Here is a 21,417-nt window from a genome sequence, read left to right as displayed (position 1 = left end):
AGCATCCTAAGTAAGTTTTTGACATTTATCGGTAAGTTTATTTTCGTAATTGATACCCCCAGGGTAGCAGTGCGTTTGGTGCCTGCCAGCCATTGATGACATCGGCCATCGATTTCAATCTCACTTCCCTTTTATTTCAAGAGATGGCCACTTCGGGGATTTAAGCCCCCAGTGCACGAGGACCATGTCTATAACAGACCCCCATAATAAATGTGTCCTTTGCCTTGTGGCATTGTACGATGTCCAGGATTGCAGCAAGTGTGCCAAGATGACCCTGAAGGGATGTAAGATCTGGCTAGATAAGATGGAGCACCTCTTCAGGCTGAAGAAGACAGATGCATTGGCATCAAGGGACCTCGGAGCCACACCAATGGACAACGAGCTATCTACATCAGCAGGGCCATCGTTTCCATCAAGGTCGTCAGCTGAAAGAACGCCAGAGACCGGCCATTGTCGGGGCTCCTCCAGGTTGAGGATATCTGGTTCCTCCTCATTGACTTCTGCACTGGGGAAAAACCATGCCCAGCATTGAGGGAAGCCAAAGAAACATCAGCATTGGTCCTTGTCGATGCATGGTGCCAGGCTCGGGGTTGCACCAGCTTCTGCTGTAATGCCCCCGAAGCGACCCTATAGCAAGGAAAGCCAGTGCTCCATCAATGTCGGATGTGCGCCACCAACTCCATTGGTCCTGATGCCAGCCATGATCCACCTCTCAGTTCCAAAGAGGATCTGGTTACACCTTCTCCCTCCCAGCCTGTGTTGGTATCAGCGATATTCGAGGAGGAACTGGAGAGGCATGTGCAGCTGGTCATCAAGAGGTAATGCATGGCATTTGGCATCATGGCACAGATGGTAGTACATTGCTCCTACCATGTGACAGGGCCATTCATTGCTCCTACCACGTGACAGGGGCCGAGCAATGGCACCGGTAGCCCCTGTGACATAGTAAGAGCAAAGGGCCACCGGTGCCATTTTGATTACTGGCAGCCGACAGCCCAAGAGCAGAAGATTGCTCCCAGACCCCTGCTGGACCCCTGCTGGACTTTTGGCAAGTCTTTGGGGGGGGGGGGGTCAAGAGGGTGGAGGGTTGTAGTTATTTATTTAGTTAGTTTTTATATTCACTCCATAAGAGATACAGACATTTTCCTTCCATTTTTTTTGGGGGGGGGGGAAGTGCATCTTATGGAGCGAAAAATATGGTAGGTTCTCGGGACTGCATCAATGCCCTGCGGGGCATCGCCGTCTCCTTTTGCTAATCTTGTTAACGTTGCCAGTTCCTCAGAGGAGGATGCTTCCCTCAGACTGGCAAAGGCACTGGGGCCTGCAGTCTCATGTCCAGTTCCATTGGGGCCTGGACTGCTGAGTGAAGGATGAATACTTGAGGCCCCTTCTCCTGTTGATGATAGTGGGGATGAGGGCATCTTTGACCCCTGTGGGGATGACTCATCCAGGGTCTCTGATGATGCTTCTAATGGTCTTCTCTCAGATCTATCTCCTCCAAAGGAGTAAAGAAAGTCTCTGCCAGAGGAACTCTCCCTCGCAGGGTTTTTCCGGTTTACTAGCGGAAGCCGTCCCCTTTCAGTTAATGTCTGAAGAGGATATCGGGCACAAAATCCTTGATATCCTCCAGTTCGTGGAGCCTCCTAAGGAGATCGTGGCAGTCCCAATGCACAAGATCGTTTTGTACTTTCTGTTCCTTTTCATGGAAAGCTGGTTTCCCGTGAACAGGAAGGCTGATGTAATCTATTTCGTCCAGAAGGCTCTCAGATTCGACTAGCATCAACTGCCCCACCAATCGGTGATGGTCAAATCTGTTCTCAAGAAGGCCAAGTGATCTCATACCCACTCCTCAGTGCTCCTGGGAAAGGATCACAGAGCAATAGATGCTTGGGAGAAAGGTGTTCCAGGGGACTATACTCATTGCCCACTTAACTGCCTAGTATCTCTACATGACCCAATATACACAGGATATCTGTAAACAGGTGCAGGATGTTGCTAAGCAACTGCCTCTGCAGCAGCAAGACACTGCTGGTGCATAAGGGCCTGGAGTGCGGAAAACATGAGGTCCGCTTAACCTGTGATGATTTCGAAACTGCATCAAAGGTCTCTGCAGCGGGAATTGTCACCCGTAGATGTGCATGTCTGCGGGCCTTGGATCTTAGATCAGAGATACAGGAGCGACTTGCTGATGTGCCATGCACTGGAGAAAATCTCTTCAAAAATAAGGTCAAGGATGTAGTGGCTGAAATCTGGGACCACCATGTGAACCTTCAGCAATACTCTGCCAACACTTGACCTGTCCTCCTCATCCAGGAGGTTGTTGAAGTTGGGACCAAGGAAGTCCTTCTGTTTATAGAAGTACTATCCTCCACCACCTTGGTCCCATCAATCTCATCAGAGATCCCGTGGTCTCCCCAGGTAACAGCCTCAAAGCCCCAGCCGGCGCCTCAGTAAATTTCAGGGATGGAATTTTGACTGTATCGTAGGGAACATAGCCCAGTCACTTGTATTCGGGGCGGTGGATCTATCGGTCAGGGGAAGGCTATGGTTCTTTGCGAACTGGTGGCCTAGTGTAACCTCGGACTTTTTTCATCATCCACCAAGGTGCGTTTATCCATCGTCCACCAAGGTACTGATTGAACTTATTGGATGCTCTGCCAAATTGCCCCTGAGCCCGTTCTGGGGCCCAGTAGCACATCAGGAGGTACTAGTAGCAAAGCTCTCCTCCCTCTTAACAGCCAGAGTGGTTGAACCCATTCCACCAGGGCAGAGCCTGCATAGCAGTCAGGGTCTGTGGTTGGCACTTGTTTTTCATATGAAGCCTTTCAGGTGTTGCAGAAAGTTCATGCTAATGTCTCTTCTCTAGGAGAACCTGAGGCATGTTTAGATCTCTATTTTCTTGTTGTTTTTTTATCCCTCCTACTCTGTGTATGTTTTGGGAAGAGATTTTTTTTTATTTTTGGATGCTTCTCTATCGTATAAGAAAAAAAATGAGAGAGTGGTATTAGAGTTCTATAACGTGGAGTTTAGTTTTTTCATGGCTTTGTCAACAGTATACTGGCAACTCACTGTATTGTAATATTACTAATAGAGTGATGATGTCACTGGAAACGTATTTTCTGTCTCTATCTGCTGGCAGGGTGGGTGTAAACCCATGCCTTTGAACTGGTGTAGCAGAATTCAAGAAAAGGAAATTAACAGGTAAGACTAAATTTCTTCTGTTCAATTTTTGTTTTTTTGCTTGTCGTTAACGATCAATTGATAAATCTAAAATATATTTTCGCTAGTACTGCTGCTTTAAATGGGGACTCTTCTATACTTAAGAACATAAAAGGTGTCATGCTGGGTCAGATCAATGGTCAATTGAACCCAGCATCCTAGCTGACAGTGGCCAGGCTGGGTCACTTGGATGTACCTGGTAGATCCTAATAGGAAAGTCTGCCTAATAACTGTTGTTGGATCCATTCTACAAAAACTTGTCCAAGTTTTTTTTTTTTTTTTTTTTTTTTTTAAACTCTGCTATACTACTAGTCTTGACATCTTCCTGCAACAAATTCTACAGCTTAATTGTGTGATGACTGAAAAATACTTTCTTATATTAGTTTAAAATCTGCTACCAATTAGTTTCATAGTGTGTCCCCTAGTTCTAGTGTTTTGTTGTGATTCTAAATGCAAGGGATCTCTTGTGTTTATTCATATTCACACCTTGGAATGATTTAGTTGGGCAAGGGTAAACATTCTTTCATTTCTTATTTTATGTAGGTCTCTACATCAAAAATCACTTTCGAAAAAGAAGTTGAGGAACTGAAACAGAGACTGTATAGAACAGAGCAGACTCTGCAGGCAAGCCAATCTGCAGAAAATGATTTCAAGAAAAATGTTGAGGTAAAAAAATAAGAGGGGGGGGGGTGGTTTAAAATCATTTTATGTACTTGGAAAGTAATTAATATTCTCATCTCCTATGCGCTCGCTTTTCTTTGTTTACTGCTTAAAAAAATAAGGGAATCTCTTCAAGAAACTATTTTTTCCTTATTGTCCATGCCAGACCAGTCCAGACAAGTGGGTTATGTCCCTTCTGTGGGCAGATGAGGACAGAGAAAATAGCTCAAAGCTGACTTCACTCCCCCTATAGGGGTCTGGTGCTGCCTTCAGCTTGTCAGTATTTCTCCGTCTCCAACAGATGGTGCAAATGTGTGGACTGTGCTACTGCTAGAGTAATCTGCTCCTGGGAAGACTTTATGCCCTGGTTTCTGGTGGAGCGTAGGCTGTCTTGGGGCTGCTCTGGGAGATCATCCAGGTGGGACTAATTCTTCCTTCCCTCTTGGGTCAAACATTGGATGATCCTAGGTGACTGTACCCTTGGTGTGTTCGGCAGAAGGAAATACTGACAGCACACTCTATTTTTGGAGAGCAATAGGGTGACAGTTTATAATAAAAATAAAAAAAGGGCTTGCAGCACAGCCTTTTCCCTGTCTCCATTTTCTGGTCTCCAATGGATGTGTGCCAGATTTGGATTTGTTCAAGAGGTCTGAGATGATCATGCTTCACGTCTTCCTCCCTCTTCTGTAAAAAGCGGGAGGCATTGCATCACAGTAGCTCAATGTGTCAGCTGGTGCATTCTCCCTGGTTTGTGTGTAGACAAACACCAGGCAGGTAGGTGCAATCTGTGGAGGGTCAACACCCTGCCAAGAGCGAAACTGGGTGGGTTCCCCAAATCTAGCCATTGCCCCTATGGTGGAAGCACATGGAACAGGGCCTGGTTGGCTTGCCTGTATTGGCTGGATCAGTAGACATTTTATCACTGTTTCATGCCAAAAATAAATGAAGCATACCAGGCTCTTTACCTCCCTCTTCCCTCTCATAGCTGAACAGGGAAGTTGTGTGGGAGCTACATATTTTTGCTCAGGCACAGCAGAGCCTGCACATCTTCAGTTCTTTGTTATTTCAGCAGGCAATCTTGGATATGTTGGCGTTCCTCCTCTGTCTCCTCTAATAACTGAGCATGTAGAAATGACCCTATTCCCATCTATGCAAACAAAACTTCCCAGAGGATCTTTTTAAGACTAAAGTAGGCTTAGGAGGCTGTAGATTGCTGTAGCCTGTTATTATACAAAAATCCCATGGTGGTCCTTGGGTAGCTCCTTCTGGATTTCTCCTTGAACCCTTCTTAGCACTTGCCTATGTCTCTGCATGGAAGAACTTTAGGTCATCTTTGGCAATATTTTAGGTGCTAGAGCACTCCGCTGGCTGGGACAGTCCTAGGGTATTGGCTGGACAAGAGGAAAAGAAGATTGTATCCTCAGTAAGGGATAATGTCTCTGGGGTGCGGTGGGGGGGGGGGGGGGGGTCTGTTCAGGAGGGAGAAGCTGGTGACCTTTAATTCTGAGACATTGCTCCTGCAGCTCTTGGATGAGCAACGTGAGGCAGTAATATATAAGGGGATCCCTTTTTTTCCTGAGTGCTTTTAGGACCGCTATAAGATTTTTCCTGTTACTTGTGACTGGAGATGTGATCACCTCAGTATGAGAGACCTGGTTCCAGCTTTAAGGTGGCCAAGACAATGAAGGATCTATATTCCCTTCCCAGGGAAGAGAAGGATATGTGTTGGATTGCTTAGGGAGTTTATCTTGGTCTTATAGGACCATTCTGTGGATGGAAGGACAACATTCAGGGTCCCTCAGTATTTCTTTCATGAGTTTCTACTTAAACAATCTTTCTTTTTTTATAGTCTCTCTATCCAGGCAGCTATGTATAATGGCTTTGTGACTTGAGTCCTGTGTTGGGTTCAGCATCCCTTGGAGGCAGCCATGGTGACCTTCCCCCATACATAAGTGTGCTAAGGTGGGAGGTTTTGAATCTGAAACTCCTGGATTGATTGATTGGCTGTGAGTCTTGCATTGTGGAGGTAATTGATGCTAGCTGCTCCTTTGGTTGATTCCCTATGTGGCCTGGCCCAGGCTAGTTCAAGATGAGGCTACAGTGTTTACAGCTGTGCTTTTCAGGAGCTCTCTCATATAATGATGGCCATTGCAGTTTTGAACTTTTTCTACAGTTTTATTCATTCAAATAGATTAACTTGTCCTTTTGTAGTAATCCTGGAATTCAGAAGCTAGCTAAGGGTGCTTACTGGAAGCCCCTCCTTCCCTCCAGCCCCTCAGTACTTGTCCAGGTTGGGGCTGTGTTAGAGGCTACATGCAATCTGTTTAGATATCTCTCTTCCTTCCTTGGGGGGAGGTATTCTAAGATAGTGGTTTTGGCTGCTGTATACTTGGTATGCTCTTTCATAGCGATCATTGGACTTTTCTGCTCTGGGTGGTCAGACACCATACAGAGAACTCCTCTGTTGCCCTCTGTGTAGGCTTTGGAGTGATGGTATTAGGCTGGCTCTGCCAGCGAAAGGTTTTTGGGTCCTGTTTCTCCTTTGAAAAGAAGTCAGGAGCATAGTACTATTTATTTCAGGTCTCCCAGAAAGGACTGTGGTTCTCTTATTTTTTTTTTTTTTTTTAATTTATATTTTATTGAAATTTCTTCATCATTTTTACAGAAAAGAAATAAGATATATTGATTCACAACAAATAATATATACATTCATAATTATAATTATAATTACCTCCAAGATATTGTGAATAACAATAAACAGCCCTCTTAAAGGGGAACCTCAATAATAAATTTTAAAGGAAAATTTTCATAATAATATGAACAATTAGGAGTAAGCCTCTTTTTAATAACCAGTATATTCCCCATATTCAGGAGGGTGAACTACCATGCTCATCCACCTTTATCTGAGAGAAATGATTCCAAATGAGGTGGATCCAGAAACACAAACTTATTCATTTGATAAGTAATTAAGCATTTGCACGGGAATTTGAGATAAAAGGTTGCCCCTAAGGACATCACCCTCTGTCTCAGATTCAAAAACTGTTTCCTTGGAAACGTCTGGAAAGACCTGTATTTTCTGACCACAATATATAATTTTCTTATTTTTAAAGTAATTCTGGAGAACCAGATTTTTATCGTTCTCCAGACTAAATGTTACTAACAGTGTAGCCCTTGTTTGAATATCATCGTTGGATGATTCCAAAAAGTCAGTTAAGTTAGGACTAGCTGATACCAATAAGTCCATCCCACCTTCAGAACTTGCTACATCCCTCTTTTTAATAGGTAAATAATACATTTTTGATATAAGCAACTGCTTAGTTATCCCTAATATTTCTATTACATATTTGTTAAATAATTCTTGAGCTGACAATAGTCTTGTGCAAGGAAAATTCAAGAACCTTAGATTGTTCTTCCTTATTACATTTTCAAGACCCTCCAATTTTTTAAAAGTCATCAGAGTCCTTCATAAATGCAGTACTTGTAGCTTGAAGTGTAACAATCTGGGTATTACTTGACTCTCTAGAAGTCTCCAAATGCAAAATCCTTTTATTATGGTCCTCCAAGCTTTTCCTGGTTTCCAATGCCAAATTAGTGGATTGAGCCATGGAAAGAGAAAGCATCCTTTCCATTTTGGTGACCACCCTCCATACGTCGACCAAGGTAATGTTGTCGGGGGGTTCTGTTTCGCCCTCTAATTCAGACAGATTATCTGACGATAACATTTCCTTCCCATTAATAACAGTAGCCCCTTCTTGCATACCTGGTGACTGTCCTCTGGCTTCTGGAGATGTTAATGCCAGTTTGGGGGTATCAGGTCTCCTACTGTCCCCCTCTTTGCCAGAGGAAACATTAGGGGACTGGTCAGTGGCGGGACTAACGGATGCCCCTGAAGAGAAAGATGTCCGGGATGACCTCCCTAATGGACTGACTTACCCTCCTTATGAGGTGTTGGTCCATTGGGCCGGTAATCTCTCCTCGCGCTGGTGTGGAGACCGCCATCTTCACCTTCCGTTTCTTTCCCATCCAACTTCCACACGAAGAAACTCTCCCCCTGAGACGAAAGAAAACGCTCCCAGGGGCGCACCCCTTTGGCGCGCGGCTTCGGCGCGCCGGCGGCTGCGCGCCGCTGTCCTCAGGTTTAAGTAGGGCAGCGGCTGATGACGTCAGGTAAGCGGGAGTGTGTTCGGCGTTCCTCCGCCCAGCGTCCCTCCAAGCCTCTCAGCTTCAGGCGCGCTTTTCGATCTCCCTGCGCGTCTCTCCTCAGAATGGCTCCCGCTTACCACCGCTGTCCTCAGGTTTAAGTAGGGCAGCGGCTGATGACGTCAGGTAAGCGGGAGTGTGTTCGGCGTCCCTCCGCCCAGCGTCCCTCCAAGCCTCTCAGCTTCAGGCGCGCTTTTTGATCTCCCTGCGCGTCTCTCCTCAGAATGGCTCCCGCTTTACCACCGCTGTCCTCAGGTTTAAGTAGGGCAGCGGCTGATGACGTCAGGTAAGCGGGAGTGTGTTTGGCGTTCCTCCGCCCAGCGTCCCTCCAAGCCTCTCAGCTTCAGGCGCGCTTTTCGATCTCCCTGGGCGTCTCTCCTCAGAATGGCTAGGGTGAGAGCCAGAGCCAATCGCCTAGCATGCCAGAAATCCTGGCCTCTAGTGTAGAAGAAGGCAATCTGTGTGGCAGCAGTCTATGTGCCATTAGCTGAGGTAAAAAAGCTGAGAATTTAGTAGCCCTCAGATACCCTGGTAAGAGAATTCCCTGTAGTACCTAGCAGCAACTCACATGGACAATACCATCATTGTCCAGACAAAAGTTTTGAGCTGACATTTGAGACCCTGATGTGTAAAGACTGGCAGAAGTGGTCCTTGCCCTGTTAGTGGTCAGGTGGTGCACCAATCGAGTAAATTTTGGATCAGCCTGGTGAAAGTCCAAAACAAGTAAGTGGCCTAGTGGTTAGAACAGCTGGGCTATGAACCAGGGAAACTAGTGTTCAAATCCTACCCTCCATTGTTTTGTATACAAATTAGATTGTAAGCTCTCTGAGGATAGGAAAATATCTATAGTGCCGAAAAGTGGAATATAAATAAAAAATAATTTCTTCAGCTGAAAAAGGAAAGCAGGAGCGTGGGGGTTTGGATAATCTTGTAGAATTAAGACACGCATCCAGTCTCCTGGATGTGTTCCTGCCAGGAGCCTGGACATTCTCAAGACAGAGGATTTTCCGTTGATAAGCAGGGCTGAATCAGCCATAACATGGGTGATGTCATCCAGTGGCACAGAATGGAACTCTTCATAGCTAGTAGAGCTTTTGCTCTAAGTATGTATGGACATTTCTGCTCAGGTGTTGCCTCATGAGCCTCCCTCAGTCTTTTTTTTTTTTGTTTGTTTGAACACTAGCATGATGTGTTCCTCTTCTCTCATTTTTTTTTCTTTAAAACATTTCAAAACTTTACTTTAAAAGTTGCCTTGCTGTTTCCACAGCCCCTCCCCCCCCCCTAAACAGCACTTTTCAGTGCTTCCTTTAAAAAAAAAAAATAAATTGGAATGCCTTCCAAGAAGAAAACCACAGTAAGTGGATGTAACTACTGTTCGTGGCAGGAAAATGTCCATTACGGATGGACACAAACTTTGCTTCTGCTGCCTGAGACCAGACCATGTTACAATTGTGAATGGTTGACTCCGCGAATGCAACAGTCCAGGGCCTGGAATGGAGAAACTTCATAAGTCTTATAGAAGCTGTAGTAAGTCCTTTTCCCAAAACTCAGCCTTGTCTGCCTCACTGGGAATGTAACTGAGTACCAGTTCCTCTGAAATATCTCCTCCCTCAATAGTACAGGTCAAATTATCAGAGTTAACATAGCTGTCATACGTCGACGAAAAGGAGGCCGCCACGCCGTGGAACCACCAGAGCGTTGGGCATTGAAGGAGCACAGAGGTTGAAGTGCAGTGGCGACGTTGGCACATCAAGCCTCAGAACATAGATTCCTTTAATCATTAAACCATTGGAAGAATTGATGCATCATATTGCAAATCTTCCTATGCAACTATATGAAGGTAAGAGCAAGCTCTTCAATGGAGCAGAAGAGGATATGATCCCCTTTCCAACATCATTTTCTAGAGCACTCTCACCAAAGAAATTATTGTTACAAGGTCTGATTTAGAAACACCTCCTAGAACAAACAGGATGGTAATCCTCACAGCTGGTTGACATCATCAGATGGAGCCCGGCATGAAAAAGTTTTGTCAAAGTTTCTAGAACTTTGACTGGCATACTGAGCATGCCACTATCTGTGTGTTCATGCAGGGTCCCTCTTCAATCTATTTTTTTTAATCTTTTTCTGCGAAGTAGTAGCCTCGCGGGTTTGCTGCTTTGCTCTTCCGTTTTTAAAGATAAGAAGTATTTCTGATCTTTTTTCCTGAGCCAGGTCTCTCTTCTCCAGTCGGTGCCGTCCAATGGCGTGGTAGATACTTTTTTTCCCCTTCGTTGCGGTCGATTCCTGGCATGTTGCTCCTCTGTGGCTGCCAGCCATTGACCACTTGCCAGCTGTATCTTTTTTTTTTTTTATGGCATCTGGTTTTTGACTGTAACCCCCCCCCCCCCCCCCCCCCCCCCCCAGTGTCCGTGGCCATGTCAATTACTGATGTGCATGAGGCTTATTTCCTCTGCCTGGGGGCATCTCATGATGTCCACGGGTGCCATCTATGTGATCAGATGACCGCCCCCCCCTCCCAAGGGCCGTCGTGCCCGGCTGAGTAAGATTGAACAGCTTTTTGGATCCAAAAAGTCTGATCCATCCACTCTGGCATCGGGAGCATCGACTCCTAACTGTTGGATACATCATCCCTTTCCACTCCTCCAGCAGGCCCCTTTCGCAGTAGAGGAGCTGGAGATAGGCCTTCTCAGATGTCATCACATTCCAAGATGTTGGGTTCTTGGCACCAGGGAAAGACCGCACTAAGCACCACCGGAAACTCACTGATCTCCATCGACACACGGCCCCAGTACCGATGCGGCATGGGGAGGAGGCATCGTCCTCTATTGGACCTGGGAGTCCTAGGCATTCCCCACCGATATCGGTGCCGGGCACAGAGCCTCCTCTGGGATCAGAGGAGGCTCTGGTGATTCCTTTTCCTCCTTCTCTATCAGTCCTAACTTTGCAGGGCTTCCAGGAGAAGTTGAAACGCAGGGTTCAGATGGTGGTCCAAGCCCTGCGGGGTACCGAACTACCCTCTGCACCGGTCCCCATACTGATGCTGAAACTTGCGCCATCTCTTTTGGTGCCCCTGATAGTGTCTGGAAGTTCTTCTCTGCACCCTTCTGACGCAACTGGTGCCCGGGGACCATCTGTTCGCCAGCAGCCATCTATGCCCTCCTCTGGAGTGATTCCCATTATTGGGTCCTTTGAAGAGGAAGATTTGCTGCGACCACCAGCAACTTCGGGTCCACTTGTTCCGAGACCAGAGTTCCCAATCCCGTTCCTGGGCCATCAGGTACCTCTGTGCCATTGGTGCCTTTGCCGTCCTCGAGGCCATCGGTGCCTCCAGTGCCCTTGGTGCCTCCAGTGCCCTTGGTGTCCAGACAGAGGAGCTTGGACAGGGCCCCTCTACGGAAGCCCTCAAGGCACCTTAGTGAAGAAGAGGCCCTGTATGACCCCTGGGGAGATGATACCTCGGAGTTGTCTTCTGAGGACTCCGGTAATCTCCTTTCGGGGCCTTCTCCGCCAGATGAAAGGCGCAGGTCTCCCCCCAGAGGATCTTTCCTTTGCAGGCTTTGTCCAAGCCATGGCGGAAGCCATCCCGTTTCAGCTCCTCACAGAGGAGGACGCACGACCTAAGATGCTAGAAATCCTCCAGTTCATTGCTGCCCCAAAAGAGAGAGTGGCTGTCCCACTCCATAATATCTTTAAGGAACTTCCCCTTAGGATTTGGGAACATCCGGTGTCAGTTCTTCCTATTAACAGGAAGGCAAATGCCTATTAACAGGAAGGCAAATGCCAAACCTCAGTCAGCTCCCCAGCAGAGCTCCTCCATGGGTTTTTGACTGGGAGCGAGAGAGTGTCAGTTCACCGTATCCCCGGCATCTTGCCCTCTGGATGGGGGGCAGGCTGCTAGCTTTGCCCATGGCTGGTCCCTCGTGACATCAGACTAGTGTTTTCTCACGATCAACTGCCAAGGGTATCGGCTAAATTTGAGGGACGTCCCTGTGGACTTCCCCCATGTCTGTCGTGGGGTTTGTTCGCTCCGCAGAAAATACATGACAGAGCTCTCTGCCCTTCTAATGGCAAGAGTGGTAGAACCTGTTCTCTTCCACCAGCAGGGCTGAGGGTTCTATTCAAGTTATTTTTTGATATCAAAGAGAACTGGGGGCCTATGCCCTATTCTCAATCTCAGAGCCTTGAACAAATTCCTTCAGAGGAAAAAGTTCAAAATGGTCCCTGATCCCACTCCTCAGAAGAGGAGACTGGCTCTGCTCCCTCGACCTGAAGGATGCCTATGCCCACATCACAATCTTCCCGGGTCACAGGGAAGTATATTCACTTTGTGGTGGAAGAAACTCACTTCCAGTATCAAGTGCTACTGTTTGACCTGGCCCCAGCCCCTAGAGTCTTCACCAAGTGCCTAGCAGTGGTGGGGGCACACCTCAGGTGTCAGGGGGGATATATGTTCCCCCTACTTGGTTGACTGACTGATCAAAAGCGACTCCCAACAGGGGGCCCTTAACTCTTTGTTGGCCCAACAAAGTGCTACAATCTCTAGAGTCTGTCATCAATTACCCCAAGTCCTGCTTCTGCCTGTCGCCCCAACTGGGCTTCATAGGTGCCAGACTGGACATGTCCAGGTCAAGGCGTTTCTGCTGCACGATCGGGCGCTTGTCCTGTCGTCTCTGGCGAGCTTGGTCTGCAGTCGTCATCAGGTTCCTGCTCGTCTGCTGCTTCCTCTCTTGGACCAAATGGCTGAGTCTGTCCATGTCACTCAACTGGTCTGCCTCTGCATGCACAGGGTGCAGTGGATATTGCGGTTGCAATGGCAACAGGCGTCCAAGGACCTCAAGGCACATGTTTACATCATGCCACCTCTGCAGGTCTCCCTGTCCTGGTGGGAGAATATCTCCAACCTGGAGCAGGGAATCTCTTTTCAGCTTGCCCTACCTCAGGTGGTGCTTACCACCGATGCCTCCCCCCGTGGTTGGGGGGCACATGTGGATGACCTCCCCACACAGGGTCGGTGGATGGCCCAGGAATCTCTATATCTGATCAACTTCCTGAAGCTTCGGGCGATTCGTTCTGCCCTTTGGGCATTTCAAGACCGCTTGTCCCACAAGCCAGTCCTGATCTGGACAGACAATCAAGTGGCAATTTGGTACATCAACAAGCAGGGAGGCACGGGGTCATTCCTCCTGTATCAAGAGATGGTGCAGGTCGGTGGCTGTTGGGCACTGATGGAAAAAAACATCGCGAGGGACGAGGTAACCTTACCGTGGTCGATGGGGGACCCCGGGATGGGGTGTAAGTTTAAAACTTTTTTTTTTAAATTTAATGTTTGAGTTTTTTAAACATAAATACAAGATAGCAAATGCATATCCAGAAATTTCAGGAAGGTAGGGTATTCTGATTGACAACAAAAATAAAATAGGTATAAGGCAATACAACAAATAAGGCAATACATCAAATATATTGTAATTTGAAGTATATATATTATGTAGAAATAAACCTAAGTTCTTCTATTTATCCCCATCTTTAACCTGATTTACCATGTATAAATGGGGGAGAACAAAATCATATAAGAGCAGAATACAACAATTTAAACTTCCTAACACGTAGTAGGAAGGAAATTAGCAAGTTAATTTAAATGCTGGCACCCACAGCTGTTTCCTCTCGTGTACCTTCATGTGAATTCAACAAAGATTCTAGTTGAATCGGTTCCAAGAAAACTTATCTTATACCATTAATTTTCATTAAATATTTACTAGGAAATCTTAGTTATTTCGGCGCCCAATTGACGTGCTCTGGGACATAACGATAAGAATTTTTACGCTGTTCTAGCTATATCTGGGTAGATTCAGATTTTTTCCCCTAAGTAAATTTTATTACGATTCCGTAAGAAAGATCTTAATACAGTGTCCCTTTCTGCTGGTATCATAAACTTCACAATTAATGTTCCTCTTCTTTCAATTTGCTCTTCCTGCGTTGTCTCCAGAAATCCAGTTAAATCCAACCAAGCGGAAACATTTTCACCTTGCCTTGCTTGAGGTTCAGTTCCATTATTGGTATTCAGATTTTCAGCTCTCTGGTTATCTGACATTAAGTAAAATGTTCTTAATATAGTTGGCCAATTCTCCACTTGGCCAGGACAGTATATCTAGCAAATATTTTTTGAATTGCTCTTTGGAGAGATTAAGCTGCACTTGGGGAAATTTAAAATCCTTAAATTATTATATCTGGATTATTTTCAAGATTTTCCAATCTCTCTTCCATTTTTAAATCCCCTTGTATTAAACTTGTTTGTATTGATTGTATCTGAGTAATCTGTGTGTCCATTTCTTGAATTTTAGTAGTATGTGAAAGCACAACAGGGTTCCCTGTATTAAGTTGTGTTTGTGAGTCTTTAATTACCTCCGTTAAAGAAATAATTGCATTCTCAAGCAAAGAAACAGCATTCCGCAGAGCCTCCATCGTCACCACAGAAGGTTTAACAAGTAATTTTTTAGAAGTAATATTTACCGATCCTTGCATCCATTGTAGTTCTTCAGGTTTCTGGAGAGGAATAGTCTGAGTCCCTCCCTGTAGACTCGGGTGTAAACCTACATCAATGTCGCTCAGTACTACGATGTTTAATTCACTCAGGGCGGTTGAAACTTCTGAGGCTGCCCCATCAGACTCAAGGACGGACCACCCTCGACTGCCAAACCTCCATCTGACACCTTCCGTCCAACGGCTATGGCTGGTCCGAACTCGCTGGCATGGGCGGGAGGGAATTGCCGGGGCCCCGGGGCTCAAAGATGTTTCGCCGAACAATGGTAAGGCCTCATGTGTTGCTGCTGGCTCTCCCGGGGCATTACCCGCTGCGGTGTAAAACTCCTAAATCTTTGCTGCAAGGGAGGCTTCAGGGGTGTCGAGGTATCTTCCCTCTCCTTCCCTTTTCTCTTTGTGTGCGGCATTCTTACTCCAAGGAAATAGTGAAGCAAAAAGGTCAGGAGCTCCGTGTCACCGCGTCTTTCCTTCACGGTGCCATTTTGTTCTCAAGTTTAAAATTTTTAAAGTTAGTTTCCAGAGGAAAAGTTGTGAGAAATTCTCACAGAGCTCCAAAGATCCGCGAGGCTACTGCTGCATGGAAAAAAAAAAGGCTGAAGGGGGACCCCTGCTGGATGCAGGGTTAGGGGCATCTGGGCATTCTCAGTGTGCCAGTCAAAGTTCTAGAAACTTTGCCAAAAGTGTTCCGTGATTGGGCTCCATCCTGATGATGTCACCCACATGTGAGGACTACTATCCTGCTTGTCCTGGGAGAACACCTGTTAAAGGTGTTCTGCTCTATCGCAGGGCATGCTTCTGAGAGCAATGTACCTGGCCGGAGCAATGAACGGAGTGCGGCCTGAGTCGTATGTTTCAGCCACATGAGTGGTTACTGGATCCAGCAGTAACTGCACCAGATTTTCAGCCAGTGAGGAACGTTGGATGGGGATCTCTTTGCCTCACCCTGCAACTGCAAAGTGAGCAAATTTTGCTCCCTGTTCAGGACAGATGGACTTCTAGCCTCTGCCTTTGCCTAGCATTGGGGCACAGGTCTCCTGTACACGTATCCTCCTCTTCTGCAGGTCATGACTCTCTTGAAGCTCCAGCAAGACTGGGGGACCATGATTCTTGTGGCCCCGTACTGGCCCAGACAGATCTAGTTCCTGCTCCTTCAGGACCTGTCTGTCAGAGTCTGTTTGGGGACCTTGCCCAATCTGAAAACGCAGGATTAGGGCAGACTGCGCCATCCAAACCTCCTGGCATTAGTCTTGATGGCCTGGATGTTGAGTACCTAGTCTTGCAGCCCCTGGACCTCTGACGCGTGTCCCAGGTGCTGGTAGGTAGCTTCCAGGAAGCCTTCCACCAGGAAGTCTTATCGACTGAAATGGAAGAGGTTCTCCATCTGGTGCGAGGGCTTGGCTTTTATCCCTTCACCTGTCCCACTCTGAAGTTACTGGACTATCTGTAGCATCTCTTTGAAGCTGGGCTGAAAACTACCTCGGTCAGGGTCCACCTGAGTGTCATTGGCACCTACCATCAGGGTGTTGCTGGTGCACCCATCTCTGTGCAACCCTGGGTCAGTTTATGCGGGGTCTGCTTCAATTGAAGCGCCCCCTTCGGTCTCCTGTTATGTCCTGAGACAATGTGGGGTTGACGCAGCTCATGCGAGATCCTTTCAAGCCTATGCTCTCCTGCGATTTGAAGTTCCTCACCTGGAAGGTTCTCTTCCTGGTGGCAATCACTTTGGCTCGTAGGGTTAGCGAGCTTCAGGCCTTGGTTACATTTCTGCCCTATACAAAATTCTTTCATAATAGGGTGGTCCTATGTATGCATCCCAAGTTCCTGCCTAAGGTGACTGATTCTCACCTCAATCAGTCCATTGTTCTGTCCATCTTTTTTCCGAGGCCCCCATTTGCACCAGGGCAAAGGGCTCTACACATGTTGGATTGCAAGAGGGTCAATATACCTCGGCACACTGAGCATGCCCAGTATGCCACTATATGAGAAAATGCGCAATATCTGGATAAGAAGCAAAATGGCTTTGCCTGCAAATTCTCTTGAAGGCATCCTAAGCCGCCACACCCCTCAGCAGGCAACACTCTTCGTCAAACCCTGCTGCATAAAGGTCAAGACATGTGGAATATCCACCCCACAAAGGATCTAGTTCCTATTCCACACTCCAGGACTCAAATACCTTCCACACCCTGACATAAGCCAGAGAAGTGGCTGGTCTCCAAATATAGGTCCTTGCCTGAGCAGATTTTGCAGATGAGCGAACCTGATGGGTCCGTCTATTGCTGGAAGATAGGAAGCCCTTGGAGAAGTCCTTAATTCCTCGGACCCGGTTTGGGACCCCTGAAAATACAGATCGGGGAGGACTGCTCCTTTTAGTGCCAGGCAATCCACTTCTCGTCCATAGTACTATTGCGGCGCCAGCTGGCCTGCAAGAGGAGGCTTCAGGCAGGGAGCTGGAGCTGGTAAATCTGGCCAATGAAGTCAGGCCCGCCCATCCCTCGTGCGGGACAATCAGGAGCAGGTTGTCCCATTTTTATGAGTGGGCAAGATCACTTCAGATCGCTGGGTGCTGCAAGTGGTAAAGGACGGTTACGCCTTAGAATTTTCTCGGCCTCTCAGGGAGGTTTTCATGAATCGCGCTTAGTTTCCCGCAAGAAGCAGGCCATGGTGGAAGGCACCCTGCAAAGATTGTTGGACCTGCAGGCTATCATCACCGTACTGCTGGAAGAGCAGGAAAGGGGGCAGTATTCCATTTATTTCATGGTTCCCAAGAAAAAGGGGACTTTCAGCTCCATTCTGGACCTGAAGCGCAGACTGAAGGTCCCTTGCTTTCGGATGGAGACTTTCCAAACTGTTATTGTGGCGGTCTGGAAGGGGGAATTCCTCGTCTCCCTAGATCTCACCGAGGCATATCTGCACATCCCAATTCGCAGTGATCACCAGAGGTTCCCTTGGGTCTTCACTCACTTGAGACCATTGCAGAGGGAACTCCTGTCCTGGTGGAGCCCGGTGTTGGAGCAGTACCAGTTAGTTGCTGTTGTCACAGCAGGGCCTGGTCCAGCCTGGAGTGGTGGTTGTTGGAAGCCAACTTGCAAAAGGGAGATGCCCCTCGACATCCCGGATTGGGTGATCATGTCGACGGATGCCAGCCTCTAGGGCTGGGGAGTGGTGTGCCTAGGTCATGCAGCCCAGGGTCTCTGGTCCCTGCCCGACGGTCATGGTCCATCAATTGCCTAGAGACGAGAGCAGTCTGCAAGGTATTGGTAGCATTTCAGTCCCTGGTTCAGGGGAGAATGGTTTGCGTCTTCTCGGACAACGCCACCACAGTGGCTTATCTCAATCGCCAGGGAGGAACCAGGAGTCCAGCCGTGGCGCAGGAGGTTCATCTCCTGTTTGCTTGGGCCAACCTTCATCTGGAAGGAATCGCAGCCTCTCACATGGCAGGCGGACTTCCTCAGCCATCAGCAGCTGGATCCCAGGGAATGGGAGTTGTCCCGGGAGGCTTGGAATCACATTTGTGCCAGATGGGGAGCCTCCCCCAACTGGACCTCATGGTAACCCGCATCAACTCGAAGATGGATTGGTTCTTCAGCCGAAAGAAGGAAGTCAGGGCGGTGGGAATAGATGCCCTAGTTTGCAAGTGGCCTACCGGACTCCTCCTGTATGTCTTCTTGCCTTGGCCACTGATCGGTCGAGTCCTGTGGTGCATAGAAGATCATCCCGGTCTGGTAATTCTGGTGGCCACGGTGGCTATGGTTTGTGGATTTGGTCCAATTGGCAACCGAAGGTCTGTTGCGCTTGGCTCATCTGCCGGACCTCTTACGTCAAGGTCCCATCTTTTTGGATAGGAAGGATCGCTTGTCTCTCGCGGCCTGGCTTTTGAGAAGCGGAGGTTATGAATGAAGGGGTATTTCGGAACAGGTGACTTCCACCCTACTGCAGGCCAGGTGGCCCTCGACTTCTTTGGCTTATATTCGGGTGTAGAAGTGTTTGAAGCCTGGTATGATCATCAAGGTTTAGTGACTGTGTCCATTCCTCATGTTTTGGCTTTTCTGCAGCAGGGGTTGTCAAAAGGCTTGGCTTCTGAACCCGCAGGGAATTATGTTTCGACCCTAGGATGTCTCCAAGGTCGGACAGGTGGCAGATCCCTGGCCAGCCACCCGGAAGTAACCCGTTTTCTGAAAGGGGTAAAGCACCTTCATCCTCCGATTAGTAAGACGTGCCCAGAGTGGAATCTCAACCTAGTCCTACAGGCGCACTTTGAGCCTCTGGGGCACGCCTCTCTGGACCTCACTTTGAAGACTGTTTTTGGAGGCCATTTGCTCTGCTAGGTGTATTTCAGAATTGCAGACCCTGTCCTGTAGGGATCCCTTCCTGCGCATTTTGGCGGATAGTGTCCCTGTGTATGGTGCCCTCCTTTTTGCCAAAAATGGTGTCTGTCTGTCTTCCATGTTAATCAGACCGTGGAGTTGCCTGGTTTTCCCGAATGGTCTCGTGACTCTGCTTTGGGAAGAGATCATCTTCTCGATGTTCGCCAGATTCTCCTTCGTTATTTGAAGGTCACTAACTACTTTTGGAAGCCGGACCACCTTTTTGTTTTGTTTGGGGGCCCAAAGAAGGGTGAGAAGGCATCCAAGGCCTCCTTGGCTCACTGGTTGAAGGAAACAATTTGCTTGGCCTACATCGGCAAGGGGTGATCCCTTCCAGCCGGATTGAAAGCTCACTCGACGAGGGCGCAAGTGGCTTATTGGGTGGAGTGTCAGTTGTCATCTGAAGAGATTTGTAGGGTCACAGTCTGGTCCTCCCTGCATACCTTTACAAGACATTACCATCTGGATGTCAGGGCTCCGGACCAAGCGCTTTTTGGAGAAAGTGTTCTGCGAGCGGATTTTTCGGGTTCCCGCCCAGTGTAATGTGGCTTTGGTACATCCCACTGGTCTGGACTGATCTGGGTATGTACAGGAAAGGAAAATTGGTTCTTACCTGCTAATTTTCTTTCCTGTAATACCACAGATCAATCCATGGACCCACCTGGGTGCTACTGCCGAAAGACTGATTTACCTGGACTTTAGCCGCTGTACATAGGAAAGCTATCAGAATGCATTTATGCCAATTCGGTGATAGGAATTGTGGTTCGGACCTGGGGTTTTCAGGTTTGAGGCCTTTTTTGTTTTGGCCCTTGAGGGTATTTTTCATGTTCGTCCTTGTTGGGGAGTTAAATGGTTTTTTGTCTGTTTCTTGGCTTGGGTATGGATAAATACTGAGGAGCTGCAGGTGGCACACTTGGTATATAGCAGTGCCTCAAAGTTCTGTTCTCTGCCTCCATCTGCTGGTGGGAGTACATAACCCACTGGTCTGGACTGATCTGTGGTATTACAGGAACGAAAATTAGCCGGTAAGAACCAATTTTCCTTTGTTCAGAAATAGTTTATTTCTGAACAGTACGTTAAAATAATGCTATAAAATCAAAATAAGAGCAGTGTTTTTACTTAAATTTCCAGGAAATATATATCACTGCAATTTGATCTCATTTTACATATACAAGATAAAACCCTTTTCCCAAATGTGTATAGTAAGCCAAGGCAGCTGAATGTTCTGCAGTGCACTTCATCTCATTGGAAGTCACAGCATGCTTGTGTGTTTTGGACTGAGAAATAACGTGGAAGTTTTCTGTAATCGCCAAATTAGTTTAGCAAGGATATGTGGTTATCAGTACTTGAAATGTGATTTAATTAAGAAATCAGAGATAAAGTTGCCCTGAAGTATTAAATTGGATTTCTCGTTCTGATAAATATCCAAGTTAGAAGGTTATTATACCAGCTGTGTGGTACCAAGGCAGTGAAGCATGTAGCTGTTTAGCAAATCCAAATTTGGGATTAAAGGAAGGATTCTGGTTGTGACACAGTGTGTTTAATTTTGCTTTATCCCATTCTTTGTGTTTACAGTTTTCTTGTGTCTCACAAATAGTGTGCAGAATGGCTGTCTATAGGACTAAGATTTTCTTGATTTTAGTTCTCACGTTTATAGGTTGAAAACTTGCAGGTAATCGACTGTTTTAGAAAGGAGTAATTTTACTCCTGCTTTTACTTGTGGCATATTCTGCTTATCTCGGAGCTCATTAACAGGCCGATGCAATAAAACGTGTGGGAGAGGCGGTGCTCTGAGTTGAGCGCCCGCTCTCCCGACGTGCGCCCAGGCACCTCTCCTGGGTGTGCAATTTTGTATTCAAATAAGGCCGCGCGCTAATAAGTAGGTGCTTAGGGACACTAGTGCCTCCTAATTAGCAGAAGCGGCGGTTGTCACTTAATTTTACCGGCATTGGGTTTTCGAACCCGCTGACAGCCACAGGTTCGGAAAACGGACACTGGCAAAATTGAGCATTCGTTTTCTAACCCACCGACCAGCAGGCAGATTTTTTTATTTTTTTTATTTTTGTGCCTCCAACTTAATATCACTATGATATTAAGTCGGAGGATGTACAGAAAAGCAGTTTTTTCTGCTTTTCTGTACACTTTTCCTGGTGCTTTCAAGTTAACGCCTGCCCTTGGCCACACATTTTACTTTCAGTATTCTGGGGGAATAACTAATAGGCTCATCAACATGCATTGCATGTAATGAGCGCTATTAGTTTTAGTTGTTTTTTTTTTGGGGGGGGGGGGGGAGAGTTGGCAGCACGTTTTCCACGCGCTATTACCCCTTACAGTATATGGGGTAATAATAGCGTGTCTAAAACACGTGGCCAAACGGGGGCTAAACGGTGTGCTCGGCTGAGCGCACCGTTCTTTATCGGCCTGCTAGTAACTAAGA

At 47.2% G+C, this 21,417-nt stretch overlaps 1 protein-coding gene across 4 annotated transcripts in view; it reads left to right on the top strand.

Annotated features, from left to right (window-relative positions):
* The window catches only part of CENPF (centromere protein F), a 256,055-nt gene that overhangs the window by 120,264 nt on the left and 114,374 nt on the right, over positions 1-21,417 (top strand). For all 4 annotated transcript variants that reach the window (XM_029593203.1, XM_029593204.1, XM_029593205.1 and 1 more), the window contains exon 10: positions 3,763-3,885. In XM_029593203.1, coding sequence (XP_029449063.1) covers positions 3,763-3,885 — 123 coding nt within the window. The remainder of the gene's footprint in view (positions 1-3,762; positions 3,886-21,417) is intronic.

Source organism: Rhinatrema bivittatum, chromosome 3, assembly GCF_901001135.1.
Source record: "Rhinatrema bivittatum chromosome 3, aRhiBiv1.1, whole genome shotgun sequence".
Classification (NCBI taxonomy): Eukaryota; Metazoa; Chordata; class Amphibia; order Gymnophiona; family Rhinatrematidae; genus Rhinatrema; species Rhinatrema bivittatum.
Note: the sequence above shows the minus strand (reverse complement) of the source record. Positions and strands in the feature narration are given on the sequence as shown.